Source organism: Podarcis bocagei, assembly GCF_964188305.1.
Source record: "Podarcis bocagei genome assembly, chromosome: 13".
Taxonomy (NCBI): Eukaryota; Metazoa; Chordata; class Lepidosauria; order Squamata; family Lacertidae; genus Podarcis; species Podarcis bocagei.
The window spans coordinates 39,873,764-39,889,952 of NC_138138.1; the positions used below are offsets into that span (position 1 = coordinate 39,873,764).

The following is a 16,189-nucleotide window of genomic DNA, read 5'->3' on the forward strand; positions in this document are numbered from 1 at the left end:
GGGTCACGAAGAGTCGGACACGACTAAACGACTAAACAACAACAACTCTTTTGAAATGGTGGCAGTGAGGGAATTTCTCCCTCTCAGCCTCATGTACCTTTGCAGAGTTGTTGTAGATAAACATGAATGCTTTGCATTTTTAGCATCTGTGCTACGCAGGGACACAGAAATCTTACCGAAGCTATCTCTTTTTTAAATATCTATCTATCTATCTATCTATCTATCTATCTATCTATCTATCCATCCATCTATCTATCTATCTATCTATCTATCTATCTATCATCTATCTATCTATCTATCCATCCATCTATCTATCTATCTATCTATCTATCTATCTATCTATCTATCTATCATCTATCTATCTATCTATCTATCTATCTATCTATCTATCTATCTATCTATCTATCTTTCATCTATCTATCTATATTTCTATCAAAACCACACCACACGCTCACACACAACTTTCCTTGCAAAGCCACTAACTTGCTCTAGAAGCCATGAAAGCCTAGGGCCTGGGGTGTTACTTGAAATACAGCAGTGGGGAACCTGTAGCTCACCAGATGATGTTGGAGTACAATTCCCATTAGCCACAGCCAGCAGTCAACACTCAGGGATGATGGGAGCTGTAGTCCAACATCATTAGGAGGCCCCAGCAGCAGATGCCATGATGTGGCTGTCTCTCTCGTGGCACAATGACATGCCACATGGCCCCGGTCCTCACTTAAAGGGATTAAATGCGGGGAATACATGATGCGCAAGATATGGATAATAATAGAACAGTCCACTAGGTGGCAGTAAGAAACAAACATTTAATAGTCACATCATTGAATCAGGTGTACAAAATTCAGAGAGGGACATTATTAGCAATTTTAGGCAGAGCAATAATTAACTTTCTGCTCTTCAGTTGAATCAGTTAAACAGCCAAGCATAGTTTACATTTACATACCATGAGCATAAGAAGAAAATACTTGGAGATGAATATATAAAGCCAACAAATGATTTAATTAAGTTGTTTCATTCCTCTTTCAGAACTATTGAGTACAGTAGATTACCTGAGAGGAAGGAAAGGAGAGGGTTCAAAAGGGAAAGAATGGCTGAGAGAAGAGAAAGGAAGAAATGTTTCCTCTAGACTTTTCCAGTTTCCCAACTCACTCTATGGAACATTAAATGGACAGCACAGCACAGAGATGTTGAAGACTTCTTTGGAAAAGGTGCGTACAAAAATGCAAATATTAAGGAATATGATGTACAAGGATACATGGCACTGGGGGAACTGGCTTGCAAACAGGTGTCCATTAGGCAAAACGAATGCACAGATGAGGATAAATGAACACAAACGTGTGTATGAACCCTCCACCTTGGACCAAACAGGACATTGAGATGGATGTTAAAGCTGGAGGTCAAGTCACCATGTTTCCAGCTCCCAGAAGGGCACGCAGTTGTCATAGTCAGAAGCCACCAGAGCCCCTGGGTTGGAGGCAGGAATGGAGCATTCAGATGCCCCCGGAAAGCACTGGTCTGCAGCTACTAGGCAAGCTCCACAGGCTGCAGAAACTTCTCTGTTGGACGGCAGGCCGGATGGCGCATTATTACATCCCAGCAGGCACGACACTAAGGGATCGGGACCACACAGAGACAAGGTGTTGCTTGCCGGTTCCATCTCCTCGGTGATGGGCTCGAAAAGTTCATCTGGTCCTGACATCAGGGCATCAAGGGAGAGAGCCCAGCTGGGGCTTGGGTCGGGAGCCAGAAACGCTTCTGCTGTGCCCAAAAAGGAGCCAGGAGGAGCCCGGGCGGGGGGTGGGTTGTTGGGCTTGGGGGGATTCATTTGCTGAGATGCTGCACGGGGTGTCTGAGCCTCCTGGGAAAGGATGGAGGAGGCCAAGCGGCGAGTAGCAGCCTCAATGTCTGAGAAACTCCTGGGGGGAGAAAAGAAAAGGCTGTGAGTTTTCTTGCAGGCTGCAATGGGTTTACCTGAAGCAGTGCACTATGGGATACACCCAGCGCCTTTTTTTCTTTAAAAAAATGTTTAGGGGTACTCTCATTTTCCCACTCATATTGAAATACTGCCCCTCAATGAGGCCAAACTTAAAGGTAAAGGACCCTTGACAGTTAAGTCCAGTTGCAAACGACTCTGGGGTTGTGGCGCTCATCTAGCTTTACTGGCCGAGGGAGCCGACGTTTGTCCGCAGACAGTTTTTCCAGGTCATGTGGCCAACATAACTAATCTGCTTCTGGCGAAACCAGAGCAGCGCACGGAAACGCCGTTTACCTTCCCGCCGGAGCGGTACCTACCGGTATTTATCTACTTGCACTTTGACGTGCTTTCGAACTGCTAGGTTGGGATGAGCTGGGACAGCAATGGGAGCTCACCCCGTCACGGGGATTCAAACCACCGACCTTCTGATCGGCAAGCCCAAGGCACAGTGGTTATGTTTAGGGGTATGCGTACCCCTGTGCGCCCCCAGGAAAAAAAGCACTGGATACATCAGAGTTTCTCACCATGCCTTACAGCGCAGTTTGTAAGCATGCCTCCATCTCAGGGGTGCATTTATTATTATTATTATTATTATTATTATTATTATTATTATTATTATTACCTATTCCTAGATCATGGAGTTGGAAGGGGCTTTCCTTCCTAAAAAAACCAACCCTTTGCAATGCAGGAATATGTAGCTGTCCCTCACGGGGATCAAGCCTGCAACCTTGGTGTTATCAGCACCATGCTTTAACCAACTGAGCAATCCAGTGCTTATCACCCAAAAGATCTGATATTTTCCCACAACAGCCCTCTGAATCTGCTTATAGGCCCCAGTTTGGCATTTTGTGGGGGGAGAGCAGAGCCATTGTCAGAGACAGATAGGCAACGCCAGGCATTTGCCAAGGCCCCCATCGCTGTTGCCCTTCCTTTCCCCAAACCTCCAGGCTCTGCTCCTCTCCCTCCCTCCCTCCCTCCTTTGCTGTGCTATCACTGCCTGTTCCCCTGCCCTCTCTGAGCATGCGGGAAGTGACAGAGTGAGACGACAGAGTGGAATCCTTCACTTGCCCTCTGGGTGGTTATATGTATTGAGCCCTGAGGGGGAGGGCAAGTCAACGGGCAGAAGGAACATTAGCAAGGAGGAGATGGACCACTCAGGGCATCTTGCCCAAGACTTCTCTTCCCTTCTCCCAAATAAACTCTAGAGTCAGAAGCATGGGGGTGAGGTGGGGATGGGGAGAACAGGGATGGTAGCTGTTTTGAGTTCAGAAGCAGCAATGCTTCTGAATATCTGTGGCTGGAAACTATGGGAGGGGAGATTGTTTTTGTGCTCCGGTGCTGCTCACAGGCTTCCCACAGGCCTCTGGTTGGCCATGCATGGTGACAACAGCGTGGACCACTGGCCTGCTCAATCAGGGCTCGTCTTATGTCCTTCAAATGTCCTACCTGCAAATCTGGTTCTGTAGGAACCTCCGGTGGTTCACTTTCCTCTTGCCGGGCCGGCTCCTGCAGGGTCTCTGCAAGGTGCGCATGACGTGGGATGCTGCTGTTGACACAAAGGTGCACAGATCCCTCCCACGCTCGTATGAAGTCAGGGGCCGTGGAGGCGCCATGGAAGGCTGAGAGATGTGGCTGCCATGTGGCATTCTCAGTTTTGTTAGGAGTTGATACGAAGCACCTCCTGCAAAGTCCTGCTTTTGCTATGGTAGCCTGCACCTGCGAAGGAAGCTCTGATTGGGCCTGGAGAGGTGGGAGAAGAGAGCCCCCATTAGAGGAGCATAGTCATGGCATGTTTCCCCCCCTCCCCAAGTAAGCTGAGTTGCAACACCTCTTGCTAAACCCATCCATCGCTGTCTCCTTCACTGCAAATCTCTGTTGTCCTTCCTTATCCCTAGTGAAATTTGAAATAGAAACAAGAGAGACCTCTTCTGGAAGCATTAAGTCAAGACAGGATCACCTAAAATGTCACTCCTTTCTCTCCCCATTTCCTTCCAATCACTAAGCTAGAAGAGTTTCATGAACTACGAACCCCAAAATTTGGGATCCCCTCCAAACCTGTGCCAAAGCTTTGCAAAGCTGTGACCTGTTTTTTCCAGAACGTCCCAAACAGATACATCAAACTGGGATTCATAGTTAATGCTCAAAAATGCAACATTGTTAGGTCCCAAATTTCGGGGTTCATAGTTAACAAAGCTATAAGAAAAGCCTTAAAGGTATATTCATCTCTTCTATCTTTCTCACATGAACGGCAAAACAAAGATGCAATTGAACAGGGTTTGGCTCCACCCTGGCTAAACTGACACTGCCTTGACTTACATCAGCTTCTTGTGTATAGCATTGCTTCCTTACTTGCAAGTAGTCTGCAAATGTACCGCTGGACATGTGATTTCAGATGGTGCAGAATTTATCCCAGGTTCAGAGCTGTTCAGACCCCAGGTCCTTATTCAGGCTGTATCGGCACCTTAAGGAACCAGGAAAGGACTAGGAACCTATTTTGGCTGAGGGCTTAAAAGTGACCGTTAATTTCTAGATTAGCAAAACACAAATGGGACCTGCAACAAAAAGTGGCGATGGAGTGCAGCGTTCAGGATGCCAACTGCTTTGTTCACTTTCCCTCTGAGCCTCACCTAACAGCCTGCCAGCATTCCTTGCCTCTGAACACACACAGTCCTCACTGGGCAATTTGGGTGGGTTCACCCCAATAGACATTTTTCATGAAAAACAATTGCATGTTTTTAAATGTTGGGTCCCCCTAAGCCCGTTGGTACCTCTCTCTTGTGCCATTTGGGCTGCATAAGGATTCGTCCTCACATCCTGAATATTAGAAATAGAAGGAATGATACAAAATAGTCCTCAAGGGATTTCAGTCCTGACTTCAAGTCCTGGGTAGTGGTTTTTTTTTTTTTTTTTTTTTTTTTTTTTTTTGGGCTTGGGGTAGATTTGGCACCCTCTTTCCCCCCTCCCCCATCAACCCCCCCCCTTCTTGGCAGATCGAGTCTTCAAACAGTTTTCGACAACATATGTACACATATGAACGGAATAAGTAGCAGTTGCCCCAATTTAAATGAAGTACCTTCCAGATCTGCTCCTAATTCCACATACCTGTCCTTAGATGAAGAGAACTGAGAAGCTGAGTTCCACGTAAAGACATCAGCGCTTGGCAATCTTCTCTCTGACTCCCTGAATGCCTGTCTGTTTATCTGTCCTTCCATCCACTACCCCAAGACTGCTCCCAACAAACTCCCTTTGTTCCCAACTGCATCTATTTCTTCTCCCTCTTGTCCGAGGACTGCCTGCTTTGAGATTGGTACCCAGAACAGAGACTGATAAAGATGCTTAAGAACTCCACCCCTTTCCCTCTCCCCCTCTCCCCCCCCCCACCTTAAGGAAAATCATAGTCACTTCCAGGCACCAGGTTGAAATTAATCCCTGTAAGGAATTTATTGGTTGTTAGTAAAGAAATACATATTTTGTTTTTCTTTCTCTAGATGGGGTGAGGTGGGGATGCCAGCTCAGGCGAGACTGCAGGGAACAAGGTTTACTCAGATATAGTGGTACCTTGGTTCTCAAGCTTAATCCGTTCCGGAAGTCCGTTCCAAAACCAAGGAGATCTAAAACCAAGGCGTGCTTTTCCATAGAAAGTAATGCAAAACGGATTCATCCGTTCCAGACTTTAAAAAACCCTTAAAACAGCAATTTAACGTGAATTTTACTATCTAACGAGACTGTTGATCCATAAAATGAAAGCAATAATCAATGTACTGTACTATAAAATAAATAAGATAGTATTGTAGATGATAAAAATAAAAATATTTTTTTTTTTACCTGCACTGATGATAGTCACAAAAACAAATTAACTGCAAAAGCCTCCAAAATAAATAGCAAAAACAAAAGCACCAAGCCTAATCTGTTCCGGAAGTCCATTTGACTTCCGAAAGATCAAAAACCAAGACACAGCTTCTGATTGGTGCAGGCGCCCAGGAAACAATAGCCAACAGCTGCATCGGACGCTCGGCTTCCGAAAAAACGTTTGAAAACTGGAACACTTACTTCCAGGTTTTCGGCGTTTGGGAACCAAGGCGTTTGAGTACAAGGCATCTGAGAACCAAGGTACCACTGTATTGGATTATATTTGCCTATACCTTGCATTACAATGCCTTTAACATGCATTGTAGAATTGTACAGTGAGACTGCAGTCCTATACTGTACACACTTACCTAAGGAGTAATCCCCATCAAAAACAATGGGATTTACCTCTCAACTGACATGCATGGCATTGTGCTGTTGAGGGCATCACAACTCAAGGTAGATCATGAGGGCTGCTGAAGAACGTAGTTAAGAAATCTGTCAGAGGAAATGGGAAGGTTGGAAACCGTCATCTCAGCATATACACATCCTTCCAGATTCAAGGCTGAGCGATGTCTGCAACCTTGAAGACCCCAAATCTCTTCTGAGGCTGCGTACAAATCATATGCGTAAAGTGCATTCTTACACCCCCACCCCAAGAATCCTTGGAACTGTAGTTTGTTAAGGGTGCTGGGAACTGCAGCTCTGTTTGGGGTAAGCTACCATTTGTTTGCTAATTACCGTATGTTTCGCTCTATAAGACGCACCAGACCACAAGACGCACCTAGTTTTTGGAGGAGGAAAACAAGAAAAAAAATATTTTGAATCTCAGAAGCCAGAACAGCAAGAGGGATAGCTGCGCAGTGAAAGCAGCAATCCCTCTTGCTGTTCTGGCTTCTGGGATAGCTGCGCAGCCTGCATTCGCTCCATAAGACGCACACACATTTCCCCTTACTTTTTAGGAGGGAAAAAGTGAGTCTTATAGAGCAAAAAATACAATTATATACGGCTTGATTGTTAAAAAAAGAAAGTATTTGAAACTGGTTTACAAGAAGAACGAAATAAATAAAGGGGGGGGGGACCAACCAAACAAAACAACTATCCAAACATAATTTAAGTTCGTGATAAGCTAAAAACCAGTTTAATTTACATGTCAACAGGTCTGGATAGGCTTGCCTGAACAACAATGCTTATAGCAGGCATTGAAAAGAGAGCAGTGAAGGCACCTACTTGATGTCACTGGGGCATGACTGCTGACTTAAGTAACTCACTACCTGCAGCTTTGCCTCTCTCCTATCCCAGTCTCACTCCTTCTCAATCCCAACAACCATTTTACCACAACTTTCCCATGTGTTTATTTGTTACATGTGTGTGTGTTGCTGCCCTTTTCTACGATTTCCAAAAGCATGTATTAGGGGTTCACAGCTGGTCAGTTCCCCTGGACTGACCAGACCCAGACCTGCTTAGCATCAGTAATGTTGCCGCCTCGTGCGCCTCCAGATCATGCCCTGGATATGGCCTGCTAATTTCCTCATGTTGGGCTGTTCTTAAGGACACAGGCCAAAGACTAGGGGGAAATGTTGGCAACCCTAATCTGTACAGAGCCAGACATGCTACCTTTTAAAGCTTTCAAGTTATGAACAACCTTAAATTACTTCTCCTGTAAACCGACCTGTGATTGTTGGATGAAGGGCAGTATATAAATTTAATAACTCATCATCATCATCATAAAATTATCTACTCATCTGAACTATCTTTTTGGCTTTCTTCCACGTAAAATCCTCCTCGCACAGCCTCTGTTCTGAGATATATTAAATCTATATCCAATTCTTTTCTGTCACACTCATCACATGATTTTTTGCCTCCCTTTTCTCCTCGTCCTGTTTGTTCTGCCCACTTCCTTTGTAAGATCCAACTCTTGAGTCCATCAGCAGCAGGCTTCCAATTAGCAAATACTTGCTACTGGGATGTGGCTGTTATTGCTGTCTTCACCAATTACAGATGTCACAGGCTTCAATGGTCTCTGGGCACTTGAGGCACCGTGGAGATGCCATCCATGGCGGGGAGTTTTGAGTTTCCGGGCACAGAAGAATGCAACCGCTTTCCCTCCCCTTCATCTTAACCCTCTGAGCTGGAGTTGCCATGATAATACAAGCAATTATAAAGCAATTACTCATAATGATGGCAAAATGCAGGCCTGAGGCTTGCAAAAAAAATGAAAATGGGAGGATAAGATAGCGGGGATGTGAGCAAAGGATGCAGTCTTTGGGAGTTTTTAGTTTAGAGAAAAGGTCAGCAAAAAGTGACAAGATAGAAGTTTATAAAATTATGCATGGCATGAAGAAAGTGGGTAGTGTGATGGGAATTTTGAGGTCTTAGGTATCGTATTTTTCGCCCTATAGGCCGCACTTTTTCCCCTCCGAAAATGAAGGGGAAATGTGTGTGCGTCCTATGGGGCGAATGCAGGCTTTCGCTGAAGCTTGGAGAGCGAGAGGCGTCGGTGCGCACTGACCCCTCTCGTTCTCCAGGCTTCAGGAGGGTTATCAGCAAGCCTTGGGAGCAGCAGCCTGCAGCCCGAAGCACGGGGCGCGCTCCAGAGCACGCCCCGTGCTTCGGGCAGAGCTCCGCAAGCCTTGTGCGCAGCAGCCTGTTCTGGGGGCTGGGGTCGGGGGAAGCTTGGGCTTCCCCCACCCCAGCCCTGCGGATGGTGGGGAGGAAATAAATTTTTTTTTTAAATTTTCCCCCAAAAAAACTAGGTGCGTCCTATGGGCCGGTGCGCCCTATAGGGCAAAAAATACGGTATATGGTAATGTTCATAAGTGTACCAACCAAGCACATACATAGATCAGCACAGGAAGACCGACCTGGAACCATTTTGATTCCTAAACTGAGCAAATGTTTTCTCTGCAAGGTCAAAGTGGGAGACCTCCCCATTGTCTCTTTCCTCACAAATCCTGTCTTAAGGGCACATTTAAGATATGAATAGGGTTTGAGCCTGTGAGCTGGCCCAGGAACTAAGTATTTATCACTACAAAAGACTGGCCAGGCTCTCCAGGCAATCCAATCAAGTAACCTGCCAGACAGGAGATAAACAACAACAGAAGAAAAACAACATTCAAATTTCTGTTTTAGACTGCCTTTTCTGTGATGTGGGTATGATGTATCTGGGGGGTGGTCTTGGGTTACACCCCTTCTGTGATGTATGTATGATGTATGGAGGGGTGGTCTTGAGCTCCAGGGCAGGGAATTTAAAATGTTTATATAAGGGCAGGCACATCCTCCTGCATGTGAGGGGAGCACCCTGTTGCAACAGCTTTATTAAAGATCAGGCGTACTAGCTGCTTTGCTTCTCAATATTCTCTGGTTGGCCTCTGTTATTTTCTCCTACCAATAGGGAACCTATGTAAGGACTCTATACGGGCTCTTGGATACCCCATAAGGGAAAAAGGGCAATTTTTGTTTACAACAGCTGTAGAATCTTAAAAAGTGCCCTTTCAAGTGAGTTGCAAAAGGTTCCTTAAAAAGTTTATTTCCACAGTTTCCTATGTCCCCTAGCATAGAAAAAGACCACACATTTGCTAAGTTAAAAATGATTTACTCACAAACTCTTCAAGGTCAGATGCAGTCATGGTTTTCCCCAAGGAATGCAGGGAACTGTAGTTGAGAATTGTCCTCTCCAACCCCTGAGCTGTCTGAAGGAAATCCTGTACAGTGGACGCTCGGGTTGCGAATGTGATCCGTGCGGGAAGCACGTTCACAACCTGCAGCATTCACAACCCACAGCGCCACGTCGGCACACGTGTGAGTCACGATTCGGCACTTCTGCGCATACACAAAACACGATTTAGCGCTTTTGTGCATGTGCAAGCACCGAAACCCGGAAGTAACCCGTTCCGGTACTTCCGGGTTCGGCGTGGTGCGCAACCCGAAATCATGCAACCCGAAGCATCTGTAACCTGAGGTATGACTGTGTAGGGAAGTTTTTTAAATGTTTAATGTTTTATTATTATTTTTATATGTTGAAAGCCACCCAAAGTGGCTGGGGCAAACCAGTAAGATATGTGTGGGGTATAAAATAGTGACATTATCATTATGGAATGGGACGTCCCTATTTTCATTGGAGAAATGTTGGAGGTGTTACGGCTAAAATCTGGGTGCGGGGTTACTCTGCCACCCAGCTCATCGGACTAAGTCCGTGGGTCCCTGCGGAAGAAAATGAGCTCAGCCGGACGCAGGAGCAAACTGCAGAAGATCCAAGTTTATTGCGCAACAGGTTCAAGGCGAGATTGAACAGCCAGAAAGGGGTGACATGAACTTTTGAAATTTCCCTCCATATCCCAGAATACAGTGCAAAATACATCCCAGTTACATCATGAATACATTAAGAAGAGGCTGGGTTACACAGGATTAACATATGGAGGAGGGAGGGGTGAATATGCAGAGAGCTGGATGGAGGAGGGAGGGGGGATATGCAGAGGGCTGGAGATATGGAGGAGGGAGGGGGGATATGCAGAGCTGGAGATATGCGCAGATAAGCACATCCTGAGAAGACAATGGTCCATGTACACATAGTCTGTCACCTGGCATTGCCCAGAGGAAAGGTTTGGCAGAGTGATTTTGACAGGATTACTTGAGAGATTATGGAGGACAGGGGAGGGGTGATGGAGTCCTAGAGAAATTGAGCAAATATATTGTAGTGAAGAAGACATGCCCCCCCCTTCCGTAACAGAGGGTATGTGAGAATTGTTAGGAAACCCTTGCTCCCTTCACAGAGCTACAGTTCCCAGAATTCCCTGGGACGATGGATCAACTGTTAAACCTCATAGAGCTAAATAGTAGCTCTATGAGGGGAACAGGGGGTCTCTTAACAAATATCAGCGCCCTTAACAAACTGATTCTTTGGAGAAAGCCATGACTCTTCAACATGATATAATATTGCTGACAAGGAGCTCTTACAGTTTGTCTTGCGAGGAAGTAAAACCCTCCCCACTTGCCCCACAAGAAGGAGTGCAGCTTCAGCAGTTTGTCTGCCTCCCTCCCCAGCCCCTCACAGACACTCACACCATTCCTCTGAATACACATCTGGGTGCCAGCATCTGCCTCCCCCCCCCCATCCCACCTCGGCCTGTCAGCAAATACTGCTTCCCCTTCTGCCCCCACCAAGGTGAAATCAAAGCCGCCTTCCAGACTCCCCTTGCCTCACCTCAAAGCGCTTGTCACACACAGGTGGCAAAACAAACTCTGCCCATGAACAAAGGTCCCTCTCATGTTCACAGGCTGGCGAGAGAGGCCAAGGCCTTTTCACAGCGGGTGAGGCCAGCCAGAGCACATTTAATCCAAAACCGGTTCGCTGGCCTGGGTCTGGCCAAGGCGTCTGATTCATGCTGCTGTAAAGGGTTTCTTAAGGGCTTGCCTCTTCTGGAGGGACAGGGCTTGCAGTTTAATATTTGTATGTGCTGATGTAAATACCTCATTGACATATATAAATTTAAATTCGTCCACTGCCAGTCTGAATGCCAAGCTGGTACAGTGTGGACTCTGATCAGCTGTACATTTGAGAGTCCTGAGTTCAAAACCATGCCTGTATTTGCAAGACAGACCTTGGTCAAGTCCTTGCTTTGTCATCCAGGTCTGCACAGGGCCAGTGCCGGGTTTACGTACGTAAAAGCTAAACAAGCTATAGCTTAGGACCCCACTCTCCTACCCCCCCATATACTTCTTCTTAATTGTATTTCAGTTCAAAAGTTACTTTGATAAAATACATATTTTGTTATGTGCAAATGGCTCTAGATGCCTATTAGGTCCATAAATTACCATATAGCATATATTCAACACACAAAAACAGCGACAATTTGTTGTTGACAAAGGACAGCTGGACATATAAAGGGTCCCATTACCTTCAGTAGCTTAAGGCCTCATCATACCTAAATCAATCCATCCCTGCACAGGGCTGTTGTGTAACACCTTGCATATTAAATATCCTGTAAAGGTGAGAGTGAGAGGGCCACAAATCCAGGATCGTGCTCAGTGGTTGCATGGAAAAGGTCTTAGGATCAATTACTGGGGTGGAATTAGTCACCAAATTCCATGCTAGTCCTACTCAGAGCAGACCTGCTGAAGTTAATCCACATGGCTAACTTAGGTTCAGCAAGTCTCCTCTGTGCAGGTGTAGTGTAGCAATTAGAGTGTTTTGGATTAGCACCTAAGAGACCCGGGTTCAAATCCCCACACATCCCCATGAAGCTCACCAGGTGACCTTGGGCCGGTCAACATTCCTTGGCTTAACCCACCTCACAGGGTTGTTGTGAGCAGAGGTGTGTCAAGTCCAGGTGGTACCTGATGCAAATTTTTTTTGTCCCCCCCCCCATCGAGAGCTTGTGGTAGGCTTGGGAGTCGCGGGTGGGTACCGAATGTCTGCCCCCCTTCCTACGCCCCCACCCCCATGACTCCCAAGTACCCTGAGCTGTCGGGCAAGGTGGGGAGCTATGCCACTGGCAAAGCTGCATCCCCTCAGGAGCCACAGCTCCCATCCGTCCCCCTCCCTCCCTCCCTTCCCAGCTTGCTGTAAAGCAACAAAGCGGGAGCCGCTTACGGCGAGCCGGGGAGGGAGGGAGGCTGGGAGGGGGCCCCCAGCTCGCCATAAGCGGTTCCTGCTGGCGACGGAGGCATCCCACCATGATCTGTATGGCGCTCGGGCGGCGGTGTCAAACCGCTATGTACAGTGCATGTGCAGCATCGCTACATACAACACATGCACACGACACCGCACATGCGTTGTACATAGCGGTTTGCCGCCGGCGCCGCTCAAACGCCATATGGACAGTGGCAGGATCCTCTGCTCGCGGCTGCAGCCACAAACGGAGGATCCTCCACATGTGGCTTCAGCGGCACGATGATTGCTCCTGCCGGCTTGCCCGGGCCAGGGCGGCAGTGAAAGCACCCCTTGGGGTGCCTTCTTGTCACCCTCCCAAACATGGAACCCGGGGCGGACCGCCCCCCCTGCCCCCCTTGCGACGCCACTGGTTGTGAGGATAAAAGGGGGAGTGGAGAACCTTTTACCACTACCCTTGGAGGAAAGATGGGCCATACTTGTACTACATGACCACATACAGTGGTGCCCCGCAAGATGAATGCCTCGCAAGATGGAAAACCCGCCAGACGAAAGAGTTTTCCGTTTTGGAGGTGCTTCGCAAAACGAATTTCCTATGGGCTTGCTTAGCAAGACGAAAATGTCTTGCGAGTTCCTGCTGGTTTTTTTTTTCCTCCCCCCCCCTTTTTCTAAGCCGCTAAGCTGCTTATCAGCTGATCCGATCAGCAGATAAGCCGCTAATAGCGCTAATAGCACTAATGCGCTAATCCATCAATGGGCTTGCTTCGCAAGACGAAAAAACCGCTAGACGAAGAGACTCACAGAACGGATTCTTTTGGTCTTGCGAGGCACCACTGTACATGCAACCTCTAGCACAGGCGTCAGCAACATTTTTCAGCCATGGGGAAGTCCACCGTCCCTCAGGCCTTGTGGGGGGCTGGACTATATTTTGGGGTGGGGGGAAATGAATGAATTCCCATGCCCCACAAATAACCCAGAGATGCATTTTAAATAAAAGGACACATTCTACTCATCCAGCCCCCGGGCCTTAGTTTCCCTACCCCTGCTCTAGCATTTTCATGGAGGGCTGGGAGAAAATCCCTGCCTGAAATTCTGTGGAGCAAGCTGCCGGCAATACTTGGCCAGTTGGACCAATGGTCTGAGTTGGTGTTATAAAAAAAATTACAACGCGATGATACCAGGCAGGCGGCTTACTACCGTCATCGTCCCGTCCCCCGTCCACCCGCCCCCTGCTCATCCCAAGGCTGGACCAGTTTGAAATCCAGAATTCCTGGTCTTTCTAAAGCTGAGTATTTGTTAGCGGAGGTTTGGGGCTTCTTGCCCCACATCTGGTGCCGGTGCTGCTGTTCCCTCTCGGTTTATTTTTCCTGTGAGTTGTTGGCGCTGGTGCAGAATTCAGGCATGGTGGCTGGGAGCCCCCCGCTGTCCTCAGGCTCCGGTTTGGGAAATGGCGGCCAAGGGATGACATGAGCTGTTCCCTAGGCATCCCTCTCTCTGCTCCCCACCCCCGTCTGCAACTACCCCTGTCTCCCCTCAAAAAAACCAAAAACCAAAACTGTGTCTGGCTTCCAGGTGGAGAGAGAATGGGCAAGGGAAGAAAGCAGGAAAGTTATTCATGTCTCCTTCTTTCCTGTAGCTCAAGTACACCTTCTGCGAGGTGCCAGGCACCGCAGGCCTGATATTGGAAAATAACTCACAAGAACAAGGAAGGGGATAACTGGGAATCAGGAGGCTGCGTGTCCAGTGTTAGTCACCCCCAGAGTAGGCCCACTGCAACTACTGGGCATTACTAATGTGGGTCCATTAATTTCAATGGGTTTACTCTGAGTAGAAAGGCTGTGTGCACACTACACCTTTGAAGTGCCTCCTTTCCCTCGAAGAATTCTGGGCCCTGTAGTTTACCCTCACAGAGTTATACAGTGGTACCTCGGGTTACATACGCTTCAGGTTACATACGCTTCAGGTTACACACTCCGCTAACCCAGAAATAGTACCTCGGGTTAAGAACTTTGCTTCAGGATGAGAACAGAAATCATGCTCTGGTAGCGTGGCGGCAGCAGGAGGCCTCATTAGCTAAAGTGGTGCTTCAGGTTAAGAACAGTTTCAGGTTAAGAACGGACCTCCGGAACGAATTAAGTACTTAACTCGAGGTACCACTGTAATTCCCAGAGGCCTTTACCTAAACTAAAGTTCCCAGAATTCTTTGAGGGGCATAAACGTGCTTCAAATACGCTTTAAAGGTATAGTGTGTACACAGCCAAAGTTAGGTGCAACCCCAGGATCCTAGGTAGGTAAACTAGGGAGCCACACAGTGATTTCAATTCAAGACCAATTTTTTTATTGTCTGTCTGCACTCTGGACAAGGTTGATGTCCTGACCAGGGGAGCTATGTGATACTCAGATCTCTTGGGGCCAGCCCTACCGTTGGCTAGAGAGAGGCAGATGCAGGACACGGAAAGGCTCCACCCCCACAATTTTCCATGCTCTTTGTGCAGATGCCAGGGGAAGGGCTGTTTGGTGTGTCTCCACTCCCAGCTCCTGTGTAGAGTTACATGGGAGCTGTAGTAGTAGTAGTAGTAGTAGTAGTAGTAATAATAATAATAATAATAATAATAATAATAATAATAATAATAATAATAATAATAATTTATTATTTCTACCCCACCCATCTGGCTGGGTTTCCCCAGCCACTCTGGGCAGCTTCCAACAAAATGTATTAAAAATACATTAAAACATCAGTCATAAAAAACTTCCCTAAACAGGGCTGCCTTCAGATGTCTTCTAAATAGTTGTTTATCTGTTTGACATCTGATGGGAGGGCGTTCCACAGGGTGGGTGCCACTACTGAGAAGGCCTCTGCCTGGTTCCCTGTAACTTTGCTTCTCGCAGTGAGGGAACCACCAGAAGGCCCTCGGAGCTAGACCTCAGTTGAACGATGGGGGTGGAGATGCTCCTTCAGGTGACGCCTAAAAGGAGCTAAAATGTTCCATTGCAAATTGCTCAAGCCTTCCTCTCTTCCCATAACTTGTCCAAAGAAGACATTCAATATTCTATGGCCACTGAGCATGCTTGCTCCTTATATGGCTCTTTTGGGTGGCCTCTTGGGGTTTTTTTTCTCCCAGATTATTATTTTTTTGTAGTTTTGCAAATTTTGGGTTTTCTCCAAACGCACCTTCTTGTTTCTCAGTGGGTCCACTCTGGCTATAGTCCTGCTGGCACTGGCCAGCTGGGTTCACTGTTAGGGGGGAGGGATTATACAAATTAATGGAGGATAGATCTTTCCGTGGCTATTGGAAGCTACATGGTGCATCCATGTTCAGGTGCAGGGCCACTGAATGCCCGTTGCTGAGGAGCAACCAGGGTTTGGAGAGGGCATCCTGGAGGCATTTGGCTGGCCACTGTGACTTCTGAACAAGAAATACCTTTTGCCTGGCCAAACAGAGCTCTTCTTGTGCTCCAAAGTGTAGCTGACCATGCTTAGGGAGGTGTCTACTTGGCGCTATGAATTGAGCAGCCTTTGATGGTTTCCTCCTGGAAGGGCCAAAAAGAGAGAGCTGTAAGCATGAAAAACATCTGAGGAGGTTGAATCATGCAAGCAGTCTTCAGGAGCCAGCTGCTTAAACACTCCAAAATGGGGTGTGGGGTTCAAAAAATGAAACCTGAGAGACTTAACGTCTAGCAGGTCCCTTAAACAGGCCAACAGGTTTAGCATCATGCCACGTTTTCATTTTAAGAATATGGATCCCTCGGGGCAC

General features: G+C 47.2%; 1 protein-coding gene across 1 annotated transcript; it reads right to left on the minus strand.

Moving 5' to 3' along the window:
- Positions 1-1,035: 1,035 nt before the first annotated feature.
- On the minus strand, positions 1,036-5,268 carry LOC308572422 (uncharacterized protein C19orf85). The gene is made up of 3 exons (XM_081168451.1): positions 5,081-5,268; positions 3,425-3,718; positions 1,036-1,919 (listed from the first exon to the last, which is right to left on the minus strand). Exons 2-3 carry the CDS (start codon positions 3,622-3,624, stop codon positions 1,406-1,408), a joined length of 714 nt encoding a protein of 237 aa, XP_081024577.1. The 5' UTR covers positions 3,625-3,718; positions 5,081-5,268; the 3' UTR covers positions 1,036-1,405.
- Positions 5,269-16,189: the final 10,921 nt, after the last annotated feature.